Raw genomic sequence first — 13,535 nt, forward strand, 5'->3', positions numbered from 1 at the left:
CTCTCCTCCCCCATAATGAGTGGACATGCCCAATACTGCTGATTGGCTCACTCTCTCTCCTCCCCCATAATGAGTGGACACGCCCCATACTGTTGATTGGCTCACTCTCTCTCCTCCCCCATAATGAGTGGACACGCTCCATACTGTTGATTGGCTCACTCTCTCTCCTCCCCCATAATGAGTGGACATGCTCCATACTGTTGATTGGCTCACTCTCTCTCCTCCCCCATAATGAGTGGACATGCCCAATACTGCTGATTGGCTCACTCTCTCTCCTCCCCCATAATGAGTGGACACGCTCCATACTGTTGATTAGCTCACTCTCTCTCCTCCCCCATAATGAGTGGACATGCTCCATACTGTTGATTGGCTCACTCTCTCTCCTCCCCCATAATGAGTGGACACGCTCCATACTGCTTATTGGCTCACTCTCTCTCCTCCCCCATAATGAGTGGACACGCTCCATACTGTTGATTGGCTCACTCTCTCTCCTCCCCCATAATGAGTGGACACGCTCCATACTGCTTATTGGCTCACTCTCTCTCCTCCCCCATAATGAGTGGACACGCTCCATACTGTTGATTGGCTCACTCTCTCTCCTCCCCCATAATGAGTGGACACGCTCCATACTGCTGATTGGCTCACTCTCTCTCCTCCCCCATAATGAGTGGACACGCTCCATACTGTTGATTGGCTCACTCTCTCTCCTCCCCCATAATAAGTGACACACCCCTTCTGCTGATTGGCTCACTCTCTCTCCTCCCCCATAATAAGTGACACACCCCTTCTGCTGATTGGCTCACTCTCTCTCCTCCCCCATAATGAGTGGACACGCCCAATACAGCTGATTGGCTCACTCCCTCTCCTCCCCCATAATAAGTGACACACCCCTTCTGCTTATTGGCTCACTCTCTCTCCTCCCCCATAATGAGTGGACACGCCCCCTACTGCTGATTGGCTCACTCTCTCTCCTCCCCCATAATGAGTGGACACGCCCCATACTGCTGATTGGCTCACTCTCTCTCCTCCCCTATAATGAGTGAACACGCCCCATACTGCTGATTGGCTCACTCTCTCTCCTCCCCTATAATGAGTGGACACGCCCCCTACTGCTGAGTGGCTACAAGTGTGTTGTGCTGCTCGTTCCAATCCACTTTCAACAGCAGTTCTCAGAAATGGCTTACTGTACCTTTAAATTTGCATATTCAAAGCAGTTTTACCCTGTACAGATGACACATTAAAGTAGCAAATATACTGGGTGTTATTAAAGACGGTGTCAATCACAATCACATGTATCACACACTGAAAAATCGATGATTTATTCGGGTACAAAATGAACCAAATACATGTGCACAGAATGACATGAAATCAGTGCATCTGGATGCAATTCATACTTGGGTATGTGCAAATTTCATCCATTCATGCTGCCACTAAACACATATCCCATCAACATCTGTTCCACATGCACAGCTCTGCATGTGTTCAACAGCTGAGGCCAGCGTGCACAAACAGTGATAAACCAAGTCTTTGCTGGCTTTTATCATCCGCATACGCATCACAGGCGGACTGTGAAAGACGCTCAATCAACAAGCTGATTTGTGGAGATAACTACAGCTCATCTCCATCCCAGCATCTGTTATCAACAAGATGGAAACAACAAAGGACGATAAACCCGCAACAACCCATATGCAAATGCAAAATTAGTCAGAAACATGTAAATGACTGTCTTTTTTTTGCTCTGTGCCCATGGGCCGAATGATGCAAACATGCTCTGTTCTGTGATTATATATTTATATAAAGGAGATAATATTTTTTTCCGATTAACAGCACCTGTTAAATGTAAATAAATGGACAACATACTTCATTTCTTTTTGTATGGTTTCATATACAGTCTTTCTATTACACAATTTCAAAATGTGTTATTTCTTTGAAATTATTAGTGAAATTTACTAGCAATTTCTGAATGAAAACTGTTTCAAAGTACATCCTACACCTAATTTACTGGACAAATATGGTAATTCAGAAAGATCAGCTCAAAAAAACACATAAGTTCAATGCAACAATCTTTGTTGGACTCACCCTCGTCATGGAAGCAGCCGGTGGGACAGGTTTCCACACAGACGCTCTCCTTCGAGTAGAAATAAAGACCTCTCCGGCAAGATCTGCACTCGTTCGCTCCACGACCGACACATTTCTCACAGCCTCTGTTACAGCGACGACATCTACGGGCGTCTACGTCCTCAAAGTAGCCCAGTGGACAGTGACTAACACATGTCCTACGAGGAGGATAAGAGATGAAGAAAAATGAGGGGAGCATAAATCTACTGTATATTCTCTAACTATATAGTTGACAAAAAAGTACATTAATAAAGTACCTTTATAAAGTAGATATTTTAAGTGGGAAACATAAAGAAATACTCATATACCATGACTTTTGACGTACCGCCCACAAATATCTATAACACTAAACTGAAACAGAGTTTAAATATAATTGTCCTCTTTCTAGACGACCACTTTACCTGCCAGATTTGAGGCTGCCCAGACTGAAGTGAATGCAATTGAGGCAATGATCAGCATCCGGCCCATCACAGCCTTGATCTCCACATTCATGATGACACGGACCTGAAATATAATGAAAAACAAGCAACGGCATAAATCTGATTCATAGATATACTAGATAACATTTGCATTTATTCATTATCACAGATTCTATTATTCCATACGACTTGCAAATGAGGAACATAAGCAAGTTGTCAGAGAGTCAACAATTCCAGATTTATTATAATAATAAAGCTCATTAGGTTGATATAGACGATCATTTTTGGACTAGGAATTGTTCATTTTGCACTATATCACATAAGACATAGACAATTTCTTTGCTTTGCTTTTAAGTCTAATGTTCTTTCATGTTTCAGTTCTGTTTACATGGTTTCTAGACTATCTTACACTATCAAAAAGCAACAAGTACCATCATATTTACAGTGTGTACGGAAAGTATTCAGACCCCCTTAAATTTTTCACTCTTTGTTATATTGCAGCCATTTGCTAAAATCATTTAAGTTCATTTTTTTCCCTCATTAATGTACACACAGCACCCCATATTGACAGAAAAACACAGAATTGTTCACATTTTTGCAGATTTATTAAAAAAGAAAAACTGAAATATCACATGGTCCTCAGTATTCAGACCCTTTGCTCAGTATTTAGTAGAAGCACCCTTTTGATCTAATACAGCCATGAGTCTTTTTGGGAAAGATGCAACAAGTTTTTCACACCTGGATTTGGGGATCCTCTGCCATTCCTCCTTGCAGATCCTCTCCAGTTCTGTCAGGTTGGATGGTAAACGTTGGTGGACAGCCATTTTTAGGTCTCTCCAGAGATGCTCAATTGGGTTTAAGTCAGGGCTCTGGCTGGGCCATGCAAGAACAGTCACGGAGTTGTTGTGAAGCCACTCCTTCGTTATTTTAGCTGTGTGCTTAGGGTCATTGTCTTGTTGGAAGGTAAACCTTCGGCCCAGTGTGAGGTCCTGAGCACTCTGGTTTTCGTCCAGGATATCCCTGTACTTGGCCGCATTCAACTTTCCCTCGATTGCAACCAGTCGTCCTGTCCCTGCAGCTGAAAAACACCCCCACAGCATGATGCTGCCACCACCATGCTTCACTGGGACTGTATTGGACAGGTGATGAGCAGTGCCTGGTTTTCTCTACACATACCGCTTAGAATTAAGGCCAAAAAGTTCTATCTTGGTCTCATCAGACCAGAGGATCTTATTTCTCACCATCTTGGAGTCCTTCAGGTGTTTTTTAGCAAACTCCATGCGGGCTTTCATGTGTCTTGCACTGAGGAGAGGCTTCCGTCGGGCCACTCTGCCATAAAGCCCCGACTGGTGGAGAGCTGCAGTGATGGTTGACTTTCTACAACTTTATTCCATCTCCTGACTGCATTTCTGGAGCTCAGCCACAGTGATCTTTGGGTTCTTCTTTACCTCTCTCACCAAGGCTCTTCTCCCCCAATAGCTCAGTTTGGCCGGACAGCCAGCTCTAGGAAGGGTTCTGGTCATCCCAAACGTCACTCCATTTAAGGATCATGGAGGCCACTGTGCTCTTAGGAACCTTAAGTGCAGCAGAAATTTTTTGTAACCTTGGCCAGATCTGTGCCTTGCCACAATTCTGTCTCTGAGCTCTTCAGGCAGTTCCTTTGACCTCATGATTCTCATTTGCTCTGACATGCACTGTGAGCTGTAAGGTCTTATGTAGACAGGTGTGTGGCTTTCCTAATCAAGTCCAATCAGTATAATCAAACACAGCTGGACTCAAATGAAGGTGTAGAACCATCTCAAGGATGATCAGAAGAAATGGACAGCACCTGAGTTAAATATATGAGTGTCACAGCAAAGGGTCTGAATACTTAGGACCATGTGATATTTCAGTTTTCCTTTTTTAATAAATCTGCAAAAATGTAAACAATTCTGTGTTTTTCTCTCAATATGGGGTGCTGTGTGTACATTAATGAGAAAAAAAATGAACTTAAATGATTTTAGCAAATGGCTGCAATATAACAAAGAGTGAAAAATGTAAGGGGGTCTGAATACTTTCCGTACCCACTGTATATATAATACATATTAATATGATCATACTATTTATTAAAATCAAGTCAAATGAAAATCTAATTGTGTTTGGGCTTTTTAACTTCTTATTTGTTGCTTCAATAATAATAAAGTAACAAATATATTTCATGTAACTTATTTTTGTTATTAATAGCTGTTGTTTTGTTTTTAAGTTTCAATTTTTTTTCAGTCCATTAGTAAACAAAATGTTCTGTATTTACATGATTACATGTTTCTTGTTCATCACCTGCCCCTTTTGCATGTTTTTCCATATTTTAAATGGGTTTTGGAAGAGTTAATAATAAATGATTAGAAATACACTACCGTCCAAAAGTTTGTGGTCAGTACGTTTTTTTTTTATGAAATGAATACTTTTATTTAACACGGATGTATTAAATTGATCAAAAGTGACAGTAAAGACATTTTTAAATTTTACAAAAAAATTCTATTTCAAATAAATGCTGTTCTTTTGAACTTTCTATTGATCAAATAATCTTGAAAAGATGTATCACAGTTTCCACTAAAATATGAAGCAGCACAACTGTTTTCAACATTGATAATAATAATAGTAGATGTTTCTTGAGCAGCAAATCAGCATATTAGAATGATTTCTGAAGGATCATGTTACGCTGAAGACTGGAGTAATGATGCTGAAAATTCAGCTTTGCATCACATGAATATTTTACATTTTAAAATTGCAATTGAAAACAGTTATTTTAAATTGCAATAATATTTCACAGTTTTTACTGTCTTTTTGATCAAATAAATGCAGCCTTGGTGAGCAGAAGATTAAAAATAAAAAAATCTTACCGACCCCAAACTTTTTTACTTGTCTAGGTATTACTGAGAGTACCATTATATTCCTCCTCTTCCTCCTCTTCATGCTCAGGGGCTCCTGGCACAGAATCTGGGTTTTTCAGCTCCTTGCCTGCTGTGGGAATTTCCAGCATCCTGGAGCGAGAGTGGTGGGAACCCTGGGTTTGGTAGGGGTGTTCAGACGTGCCGTACAGGATTAGTGTCCACTCCTTCAGCTTACCTGAGAGAGAAGAAAGAGCAAGAGATGGAGCAATGAAGTCAGACAAAGAAAGTTGTGTTATGCATTGCAATGAATCACATCAGTCCTGATGAGAAATCAGAAGAGGAAAGAACAACTTTAGTCTGCAGCACGTCTCAAAGTAAGTTTGCAATAAGCAAAAATGTCATTGATTTCAGTTAGAAACATACTTGATGCAAGTACAAGAATGCAAACAATTCCAAACAAGCAAAAAAGCCAGAAATCAGTGTAGAAAAACATGGACAAAAGTCCATCTGGGACTGCAGTTTTTATTTCCATTAGGATTAAGAAATCAGCTGCCCTAGAAACAGCAAAGTAGTTTACTAGGTTTTAAGAACATAACTGATGTAAAATGTTATACATTGTATTGGTTATTTTTTTGCAAAACATGATGCTACAATTACTGCATCTAGTACTGAGAGCCAAAATAAAATATAATAAAAAATAAAGTAAAAAAATAAAAATAACTGCATGCAGTATTGAGAGCCAAAATTATTTGTAAAATAAAATAAAATAAAAATAGCATGTAGTACTGAGAGCTAAAATGATTATTAAAGTAAAATAAAATACAAAATAAATAAATAAAAACAACTGCATGTAGTACTGAGAGCCAAAATGATTATTAAAATAAAATAAAATAATAAAATAAAATAATAAATAAAAACAACTGCATGTAGTACTGAGAGCCAAAATGATTTGTAAAATAAAATAAAATAAAAATAACTGCATGTAGTACTGAGAGCCAAAATGATTAATAAAATAAAATAAAATAAAATAATATAATAAAATAAAATAAAACAATAAAAACAACTGCATGTAGTACTGAGAGCCAAAATGATTTGTAAAATAAAATAAAATAAAAATAACTGCATGCAGTATTGAGAGCCAAAATTATTTGTAAAATAAAATAAAATAAAAATTGCATGTAGTACTGAGAGCCAAAATGATTATTAAAATAAAATAAAATAAAATAAAATAAAATAAAATAATAAATAAAAACAACTGCATGTAGTACTGAGAGCCAAAATTATTTGTAAAATAAAATAAAATAATAAATTGCATGTAGTGCTGAGAGCCAAAATGATTATTAAAATAAAATAAAATAAAAAATAAATAAAATAAATAAAAACAACTGCATGTAGTACTGAGAGCCAAAATTATTTGTAAAATAAAATAATAAATAAATAAAAATAACTGCATGTAGTATTGAGAGCCAAAATTATTTGTAAAATAAAATTAAATAAAAACTGCATGTAGTACTGAGAGCCAAAATGATTATTAAAATAAAATAAAATAAAATAAAATAATAAATAAATAAATAAAAACAACTGCATGTAGTATTGAGAGCCAAAATTATTTGTAAAATAAAATAAAATAAAAATTGCATGTAGTACTGAGAGCCAAAATGATTATTAAAATAAAATAAAATAAAATAATAAATAAAAACAAATGCATGTAGTACTGAGAGCCAAAATTATTTGTAAAATAAAATAAAATAATAAAATAAAATAAAATAATAAATAAAAACAACTGCATGTAGTACTGAGAGCCAAAATTATTTGTAAAATAAAATAAAATAATAAAATAAAATAAAATAATAAATAAAAACAACTGCATGTAGTACTGAGAGCCAAAATTATTTGTAAAATAAAATAAAATAATAAATTGCATGTAGTGCTGAGAGCCAAAATGATTATTAAAATAAAATAAAATAAAATAAATAAAAACAACTGCATGTAGTACTGAGAGCCAAAATGATTTGTAAAATAAAATAATAAATAAATAAAAATAACTGCATGTAGTATTGAGAGCCAAAATTATTTGTAAAATAAAATAAAATAAAAACTGCATGTAGTACTGAGAGCCAAAATGATTATTAAAGTAAAATAAAATACAAAATAAACAAATAAAAACAACTGCATGTAGTACTGAGAGCCAAAATGATTATTAAAATAAAATAAAATAATAAATAAATAAATAAAAACAACTGCATGTAGTACTGAGAGCCAAAATGATTTGTAAAATAAAATAAAATAAAATGCGAAAGTAATCATGTGACGGTATCAAATTTTCATGTTGCGTTAATTGCTGAAGCTTTTATCACGATACACGGGATTATCACAATACTGAAATAAGTTGCAAAAATTGTTGTCATACTATAGCAGGTTTAATAACTTTTTTCTTATAACAAAAAGAACTGAACATGTAAATACAATAAAGCAACACAAAAAAATTATAAAGTAAACAAATGTTACAAGGTAACACTTTACAATAAGGTCTCACGTTAGTTAATGTTATCGTTATGTTTGTCATTGTTAATGTTAGTTAACTAACATTTCTAACAGAAGTTGGTATGAAACAACATAGTGTGAAAGCAAACCAGTACCATTGGGGCAAACATTAGAATTAGGCTCAAAATTTGGGAATAGAGTCATATGTTTTAGGATTACACCATGTCTAGACTGAACATGACTAGCATCGCACCACATGGCTTTAGGTTGTCTGCACTGGAAGCATATTCAGTCTGAACTTCATTCCTCCATTCATTCCTTACCCAACACCTCCGGGTTACGCAGCTGAGAGGGCGAGTCAGATATCTCCAGGGTCCACGTGCCCTCCGCTCTTTCCCCCCAGCAATGCACCGTCATGAACTCCCAGTTCCTGAAGCCCTCGTTGGAGTTATCAAACAATCTGGAAGGCAGAAGAAACAGAGTGGTCAATGTTTCAGAGAGAAGAGGAGAGCAAAAGAGGATACTGAAAATAAGGAAAGCCATCTGTTATGCTCATTTCTGCATCACTGGTAACTGTGCATCACTCCCAGTTGTGATCCTTCAGAAGAGGAACACTGAACATCCTCAAACATGTATGCTAATGCAACAAACTGAAGTGATTAAACTGACTGTTGTGTTTAAATCATTTTTTTACTGATATGCACATGTATACATTTATTTAAATTTAAATTTTATAATTTAAATGTATTCAACTGTAATACATTTTAAAAGTTTAAAATGTATTAAAAATAAATGTATTTTAATAAATGTAAATGTATTGGTAACACTTTACAACATCCCATTAGGTAATGCATTAACTAACAATGATCAATACATTTGTTACACTATTTAATAATCTTTGTTAAGGAAAAAATATTTACAGATTAAGATTTATAAATGCTTTAGAAGTATTTTTCCATTGTTAGTTCATGTTAATTAAATTAACAAAAATGTAACAAAAAATAAAAAACTTATTGTAAAGTGTTACTACACTAGAAAATGATTCTATGGTGATGTAAATACTACAGAAAAAAATGTAAATTCTATATTAGTACTCAATTTAAGCTTGTAGAAATTAAAGCATAAATATCAACATTACAAAATTAAGTAAAACTACTCAACTTTTCCGATACTGGTGTTCCCACCATGCACTGGGTCTTGAATAATTAATGAGGTTGATTTTTCACTGTTTTCCAGCTGTTTTTACACTGTTTTATCATTGCTTTAACTTGCCATTTTGTGACATCTGGAGTTCCTTTTCTACTCAAAATGACACATTCAAACTCAAAAACGATCCATCGAATGTTACAGTCATTGTCAAATGTGTACCAAGTATTGAGGTTTCTATGTTCAGGTGCCACGTTACTTCTAATATGTAGATATGATGTCTACACAATATCTATTGTATTATTTACTTAGATGTTTCTAAGTAAAACATACACTTTAAAAGCATGGTTTAATTCAGTGTTATATTGTTTGGGTAAAATGAATTGTAAAAGAATCTTCAACTAAGTAGAAATTACTCAACAAACTTTAACTGGCCAAGTTAAAATTACTTAAGTTAAGTAGAGTTTACTTAATTCCATATTTGAAATTTACTTAAAAATATGTGTGCAAAAACTTGCAAAAGAAAAATTAAGTACATTTTACTTATTGTTTTGTTTTTTGTTTTTTTCTCAGAGTAGTTTTATAAAATAAAAATTTAATGGATTAAACATTTTGCAGTAGTTTTGGCAAAAATTGAGAAGCAGAACCTCTTTATGATTAGTTTTGTGATGGTGGGTAAATATGGGCTTTTTCAGATCTTTCGATATAATGGATGAAATAAGCTCATGCAATTTACATACACTGTAAAAAACAATAAGTAAAATGTACTTAATTTTTCTTTTGCAAGTTTTTGCATGCATATTTTTTAAGTAAATTTCAAATATACAGTTGTGGTCAGAATTATTGACACCCTTGGTAAATATGATCAAAGATGACTGTAAAAATAAATCTGCATTGTTTATCCTTTTGATCTTTAATTCATAAAATTAGCAAAAATATAACCTTTCATTGAAGAAAAAGAATTGAAAGTGGGGGGGAAAAATCACATTATGAAATAAATGTTTTTCTCTAAAACACGTTGGCCACAATTATTGGCACCCTTTTATTCAGTTGTCAGACACGACTGGAACTTCAAACAGGACTGGCTTCTGTTATCAGATGAAACTAAAAAAAAGAGCTTTTTGGCAGCAAACCCACCAGATGGGTTTGGTGCACACATGGATAAAAAATACCCCATGCCCACGGTTAAATATCCTGCTGGATCTTTAATGTTGTGGGCCTGTTTGAGGTCCTGGACATCTTGTTTGATTCTATCAAATACCAACAGATAAAAAACAAAACCTGACCGCTTCTGCTAGAAATCCAATAATGGGCAGTGGTTGGATCTTCCATCAGGACAATGATCCAAAACAAACATCAAAACCAACACAAAAATGTGTCACTGAGCACAAAATGAAGCTTCTGCCATGGCCATCCCAGTCCCCTGACCTGAACACTAAAGAAAATGAGTGGAGTGAACTGAAAAGAAGAAGCACCATCATGGAGCTGGAATCAGAAGGATCTGGAGAGATTCTGCATGAAGGAATGATCTCTGATCTCTCGTCAGGTGTTCTCCAAACTCATCAGGCATTATAGGTGAAGACTCAGAGCAAAAGGAGGTTGCAAAAACTACTGAATATACTGGAGATTGTTTCTGGATGAGAGCAGAGGATTTTTCTTGAAACTCTCCCGAACAACTTGTGAGGATGTAGGTGCTGTTTGATCATTTTTTTAGCCTTTCTGAGACTCAAGACTCAACTAATCTCTGCAATTCTCCAGCTGTGATCCTTGGAGAGTCTTTGTTCACTCAAACTCTCCTCCTCACCACACATTAGGACGATTTAGACACATCCTCTTCCAGGCAGATTTGTAACATCTTTAGTTGACTGGAACTTCTTAATTATTGCCCTGATGGTGGAAATGGGGATTTTCAATGTTTTAGGTATTTTCTTACAGCCACTTTCTATATTGTGAAGCTCAGCAATCTTTTGCTGCACATCAGAACTATATTCTTTGGTTTTACTCATTGTGATGAATGATTACGGGAATTTGGCCTTTGTGTTTCCTCATGTTTATACTCCTGTGGAACAGGAAGTCATGGCTGGACAATTTCATGTTTATGATCACCCTGGTGTGCTAAAAAAAATGTAAATATGAATAGGAATATACTTCAGAGATATTTTACTAATAAAAAATTCTAGGGGTGTCAATAATTGTGGCCTACGTGTTTTGGAGAAAAACATTTATTTCATAATGTGATTTTCCCCCCACTTTCAATTCTTTTCCTTCAATGAAAGGTTAGATTTTTGCTAATTTTATGAATTAAAGATCAAAAGGATAAACAATGCAGATTTATTTTTACAGTCATCTTTGATCATATTTGCCAAGGGTGCCAATAATTCTGACCACAACTGTAGAATTAAGTAACTCTACTTAACTAAGTTAAGTAAAATTAACAAAGAAAATAAGTATTATAAGTAATAGTAGAAGTAATTTTAACTTGGCCAGTTAAAGTTTGTTGAGTAATTTCTACTTAGTTGAAGATTCTTTTACAATTCATTTTACTCAAACAATATAACACGGCATTAAACCATGCTTTTAAAGTGTATGTTTTACTTAGAAACATCTAAGTAAATAATACAATAGATATTGTGTAGACATCATATCTACATATTAGAAGTAACGTGGCACCTGAACACAGAGACCTCAATACTTGGTACACATTTGACAATGACTGTAATATTCGATGGATCGTTTTTGAGTTTGATTGTGGCATTTTGAGTAGAAAATGAACTCCAGATGTCACAAAATGGCAAGTTATTGAACATAACCACAAAAGCAATGATAAAACAGTGTAAAAACAGCTGGAAAACTGTGTTTCTACTACGAAAACAATTCGGTTGAATGTGCTTTTGACTACCTCTGGAATTGATCAAAGTGGACAAGCTCAAAATGTTTTAGACCCCGTTTACACCTGTATTTAGCGTCGTCCACTTGTGATCCAATCGACCAAGACGCATCTTAATACCAGGAGTAAACAGAGCCTTTAATGTTTGTGGTTAAAGGGTTAGTTCACCCAAAAATGAAAATTGTGTCATCATTTACTCATCAAACAGTTGACGGGCCCCATTATGGATATCACCAACTGTTTATAATATCTGCTATTGTGTTCAACAGAAGAAAGAAATTCATACAGGTTTGGTGAGTAAATGATGACAGAATTTTAATTTTTGGGTGAACTATCCATTTAATGCAATAAAAATAAAACAATGAAAAACAAGACAGATTTTATATGAAAAAAAAAACCCCAAAACAAGAACAACAACAACACAAAAAGAAAAGGAAAACAAAAAACAGTTAGCCTGAGCATGTTAGATCAATATCAATTTAAACCTCAGCCTCTGAAGAAAAATCCTTCACTTCAGACAATTACATCACTCTTCAGAAGTGTGCAAAAAGATAAAAAACAACTATCTGCACCTCATCATCCAAAACAAAATCACATTCACATGCTGGCGCGGTGCAGCAGGGATCACTGGGAAAGAGTCCATGAGGCTGATTTGTGTTTGCACCTGTGAAGCATGAGTCGACGTCACACCACTGCATCATGGTGATTGAGCAGATGGATGCTTTGGCTCTGTTTGTGCGAGCTCGGAGCAGCTGGCGTGACGTGGTGCTATAAACTTTGCTCAGGTCAGACAGATCATGTTCCATCGTAGGTGGATTACTGTAAATACATTTTCCTGTTTGTCTTTACCAACTGAGGGACAAGTCAGAGTCTGTGGTCTGTGGTTAACATTAAGGCATACTCCACCCAAAAAATATAAATTCTGTCATCATTTACTCACCCTCATATTGTACCAAACCTGTATGACTTGCTTTCTTCTGCAAAGCACAGAAGAAGATATTTTGAAGAAATATTGTTTGGTTGGGAACCAAACAACACATATATATATATATATATATATTTTTTTTTTAAATAGAAAAATTAACACACATTTCCTCTAACCATAAAACTCAACATAATGTGATGAGTAATTCAGAATACGGGTAAAACACCTGTGAAAAATCAATACGGACCTTTTTTTAGTATATATATTAACAGAACAATGTGCCCTATTTTTATGGACTTTTCTTACAGTGAATACACACATTTATGTTATACATTTTACATGCAGACAGAGTTAAACCTGCAACCAACTGCTCAAAATTATTGTACATAAAACAAAAGAACAATACCAAAATTAAAGCTGCAAGCAGCGATGAAAGGGCCCTCACACACTTTCTGCTGCCAACAGGTTACACTTTGACTGTAACTGAATATTGCTCTGTAGATGTCTTCAGGCCACGACTGTTATCAAACATGTGAAGTTTGGAGCAGATCGGACATCGTATGCCTGAGTTACAACAACTTCCTGTTTCGTGGTGTTAATCACATACATTAGCACTTACTTAGCCAAGTGTTACATGATTTAACGTGTTTCTAGTATGTTTGGTACTTCGTGGCATATTGAAATAT

General features: G+C 35.2%; 1 protein-coding gene across 3 annotated transcripts in view; it reads right to left on the minus strand.

Moving 5' to 3' along the window:
- pcsk6 (proprotein convertase subtilisin/kexin type 6) overlaps positions 1-13,535 on the minus strand; it is a 121,136-nt gene that overhangs the window by 28,280 nt on the left and 79,321 nt on the right. For all 3 annotated transcript variants that reach the window (XM_048183811.1, XM_048183810.1, XM_048183812.1), the window contains exons 13-16: positions 8,215-8,351; positions 5,460-5,642; positions 2,520-2,622; positions 2,080-2,276 (exon numbers count right to left, since the gene is read on the minus strand). In XM_048183811.1, the coding sequence (XP_048039768.1) occupies positions 2,080-2,276; positions 2,520-2,622; positions 5,460-5,642; positions 8,215-8,351 (620 nt within the window). The remainder of the gene's footprint in view (positions 1-2,079; positions 2,277-2,519; positions 2,623-5,459; positions 5,643-8,214; positions 8,352-13,535) is intronic.

The sequence above is a fragment of the Megalobrama amblycephala genome, linkage group LG3 (assembly GCF_018812025.1).
Source record: "Megalobrama amblycephala isolate DHTTF-2021 linkage group LG3, ASM1881202v1, whole genome shotgun sequence".
Taxonomy (NCBI): Eukaryota; Metazoa; Chordata; class Actinopteri; order Cypriniformes; family Xenocyprididae; genus Megalobrama; species Megalobrama amblycephala.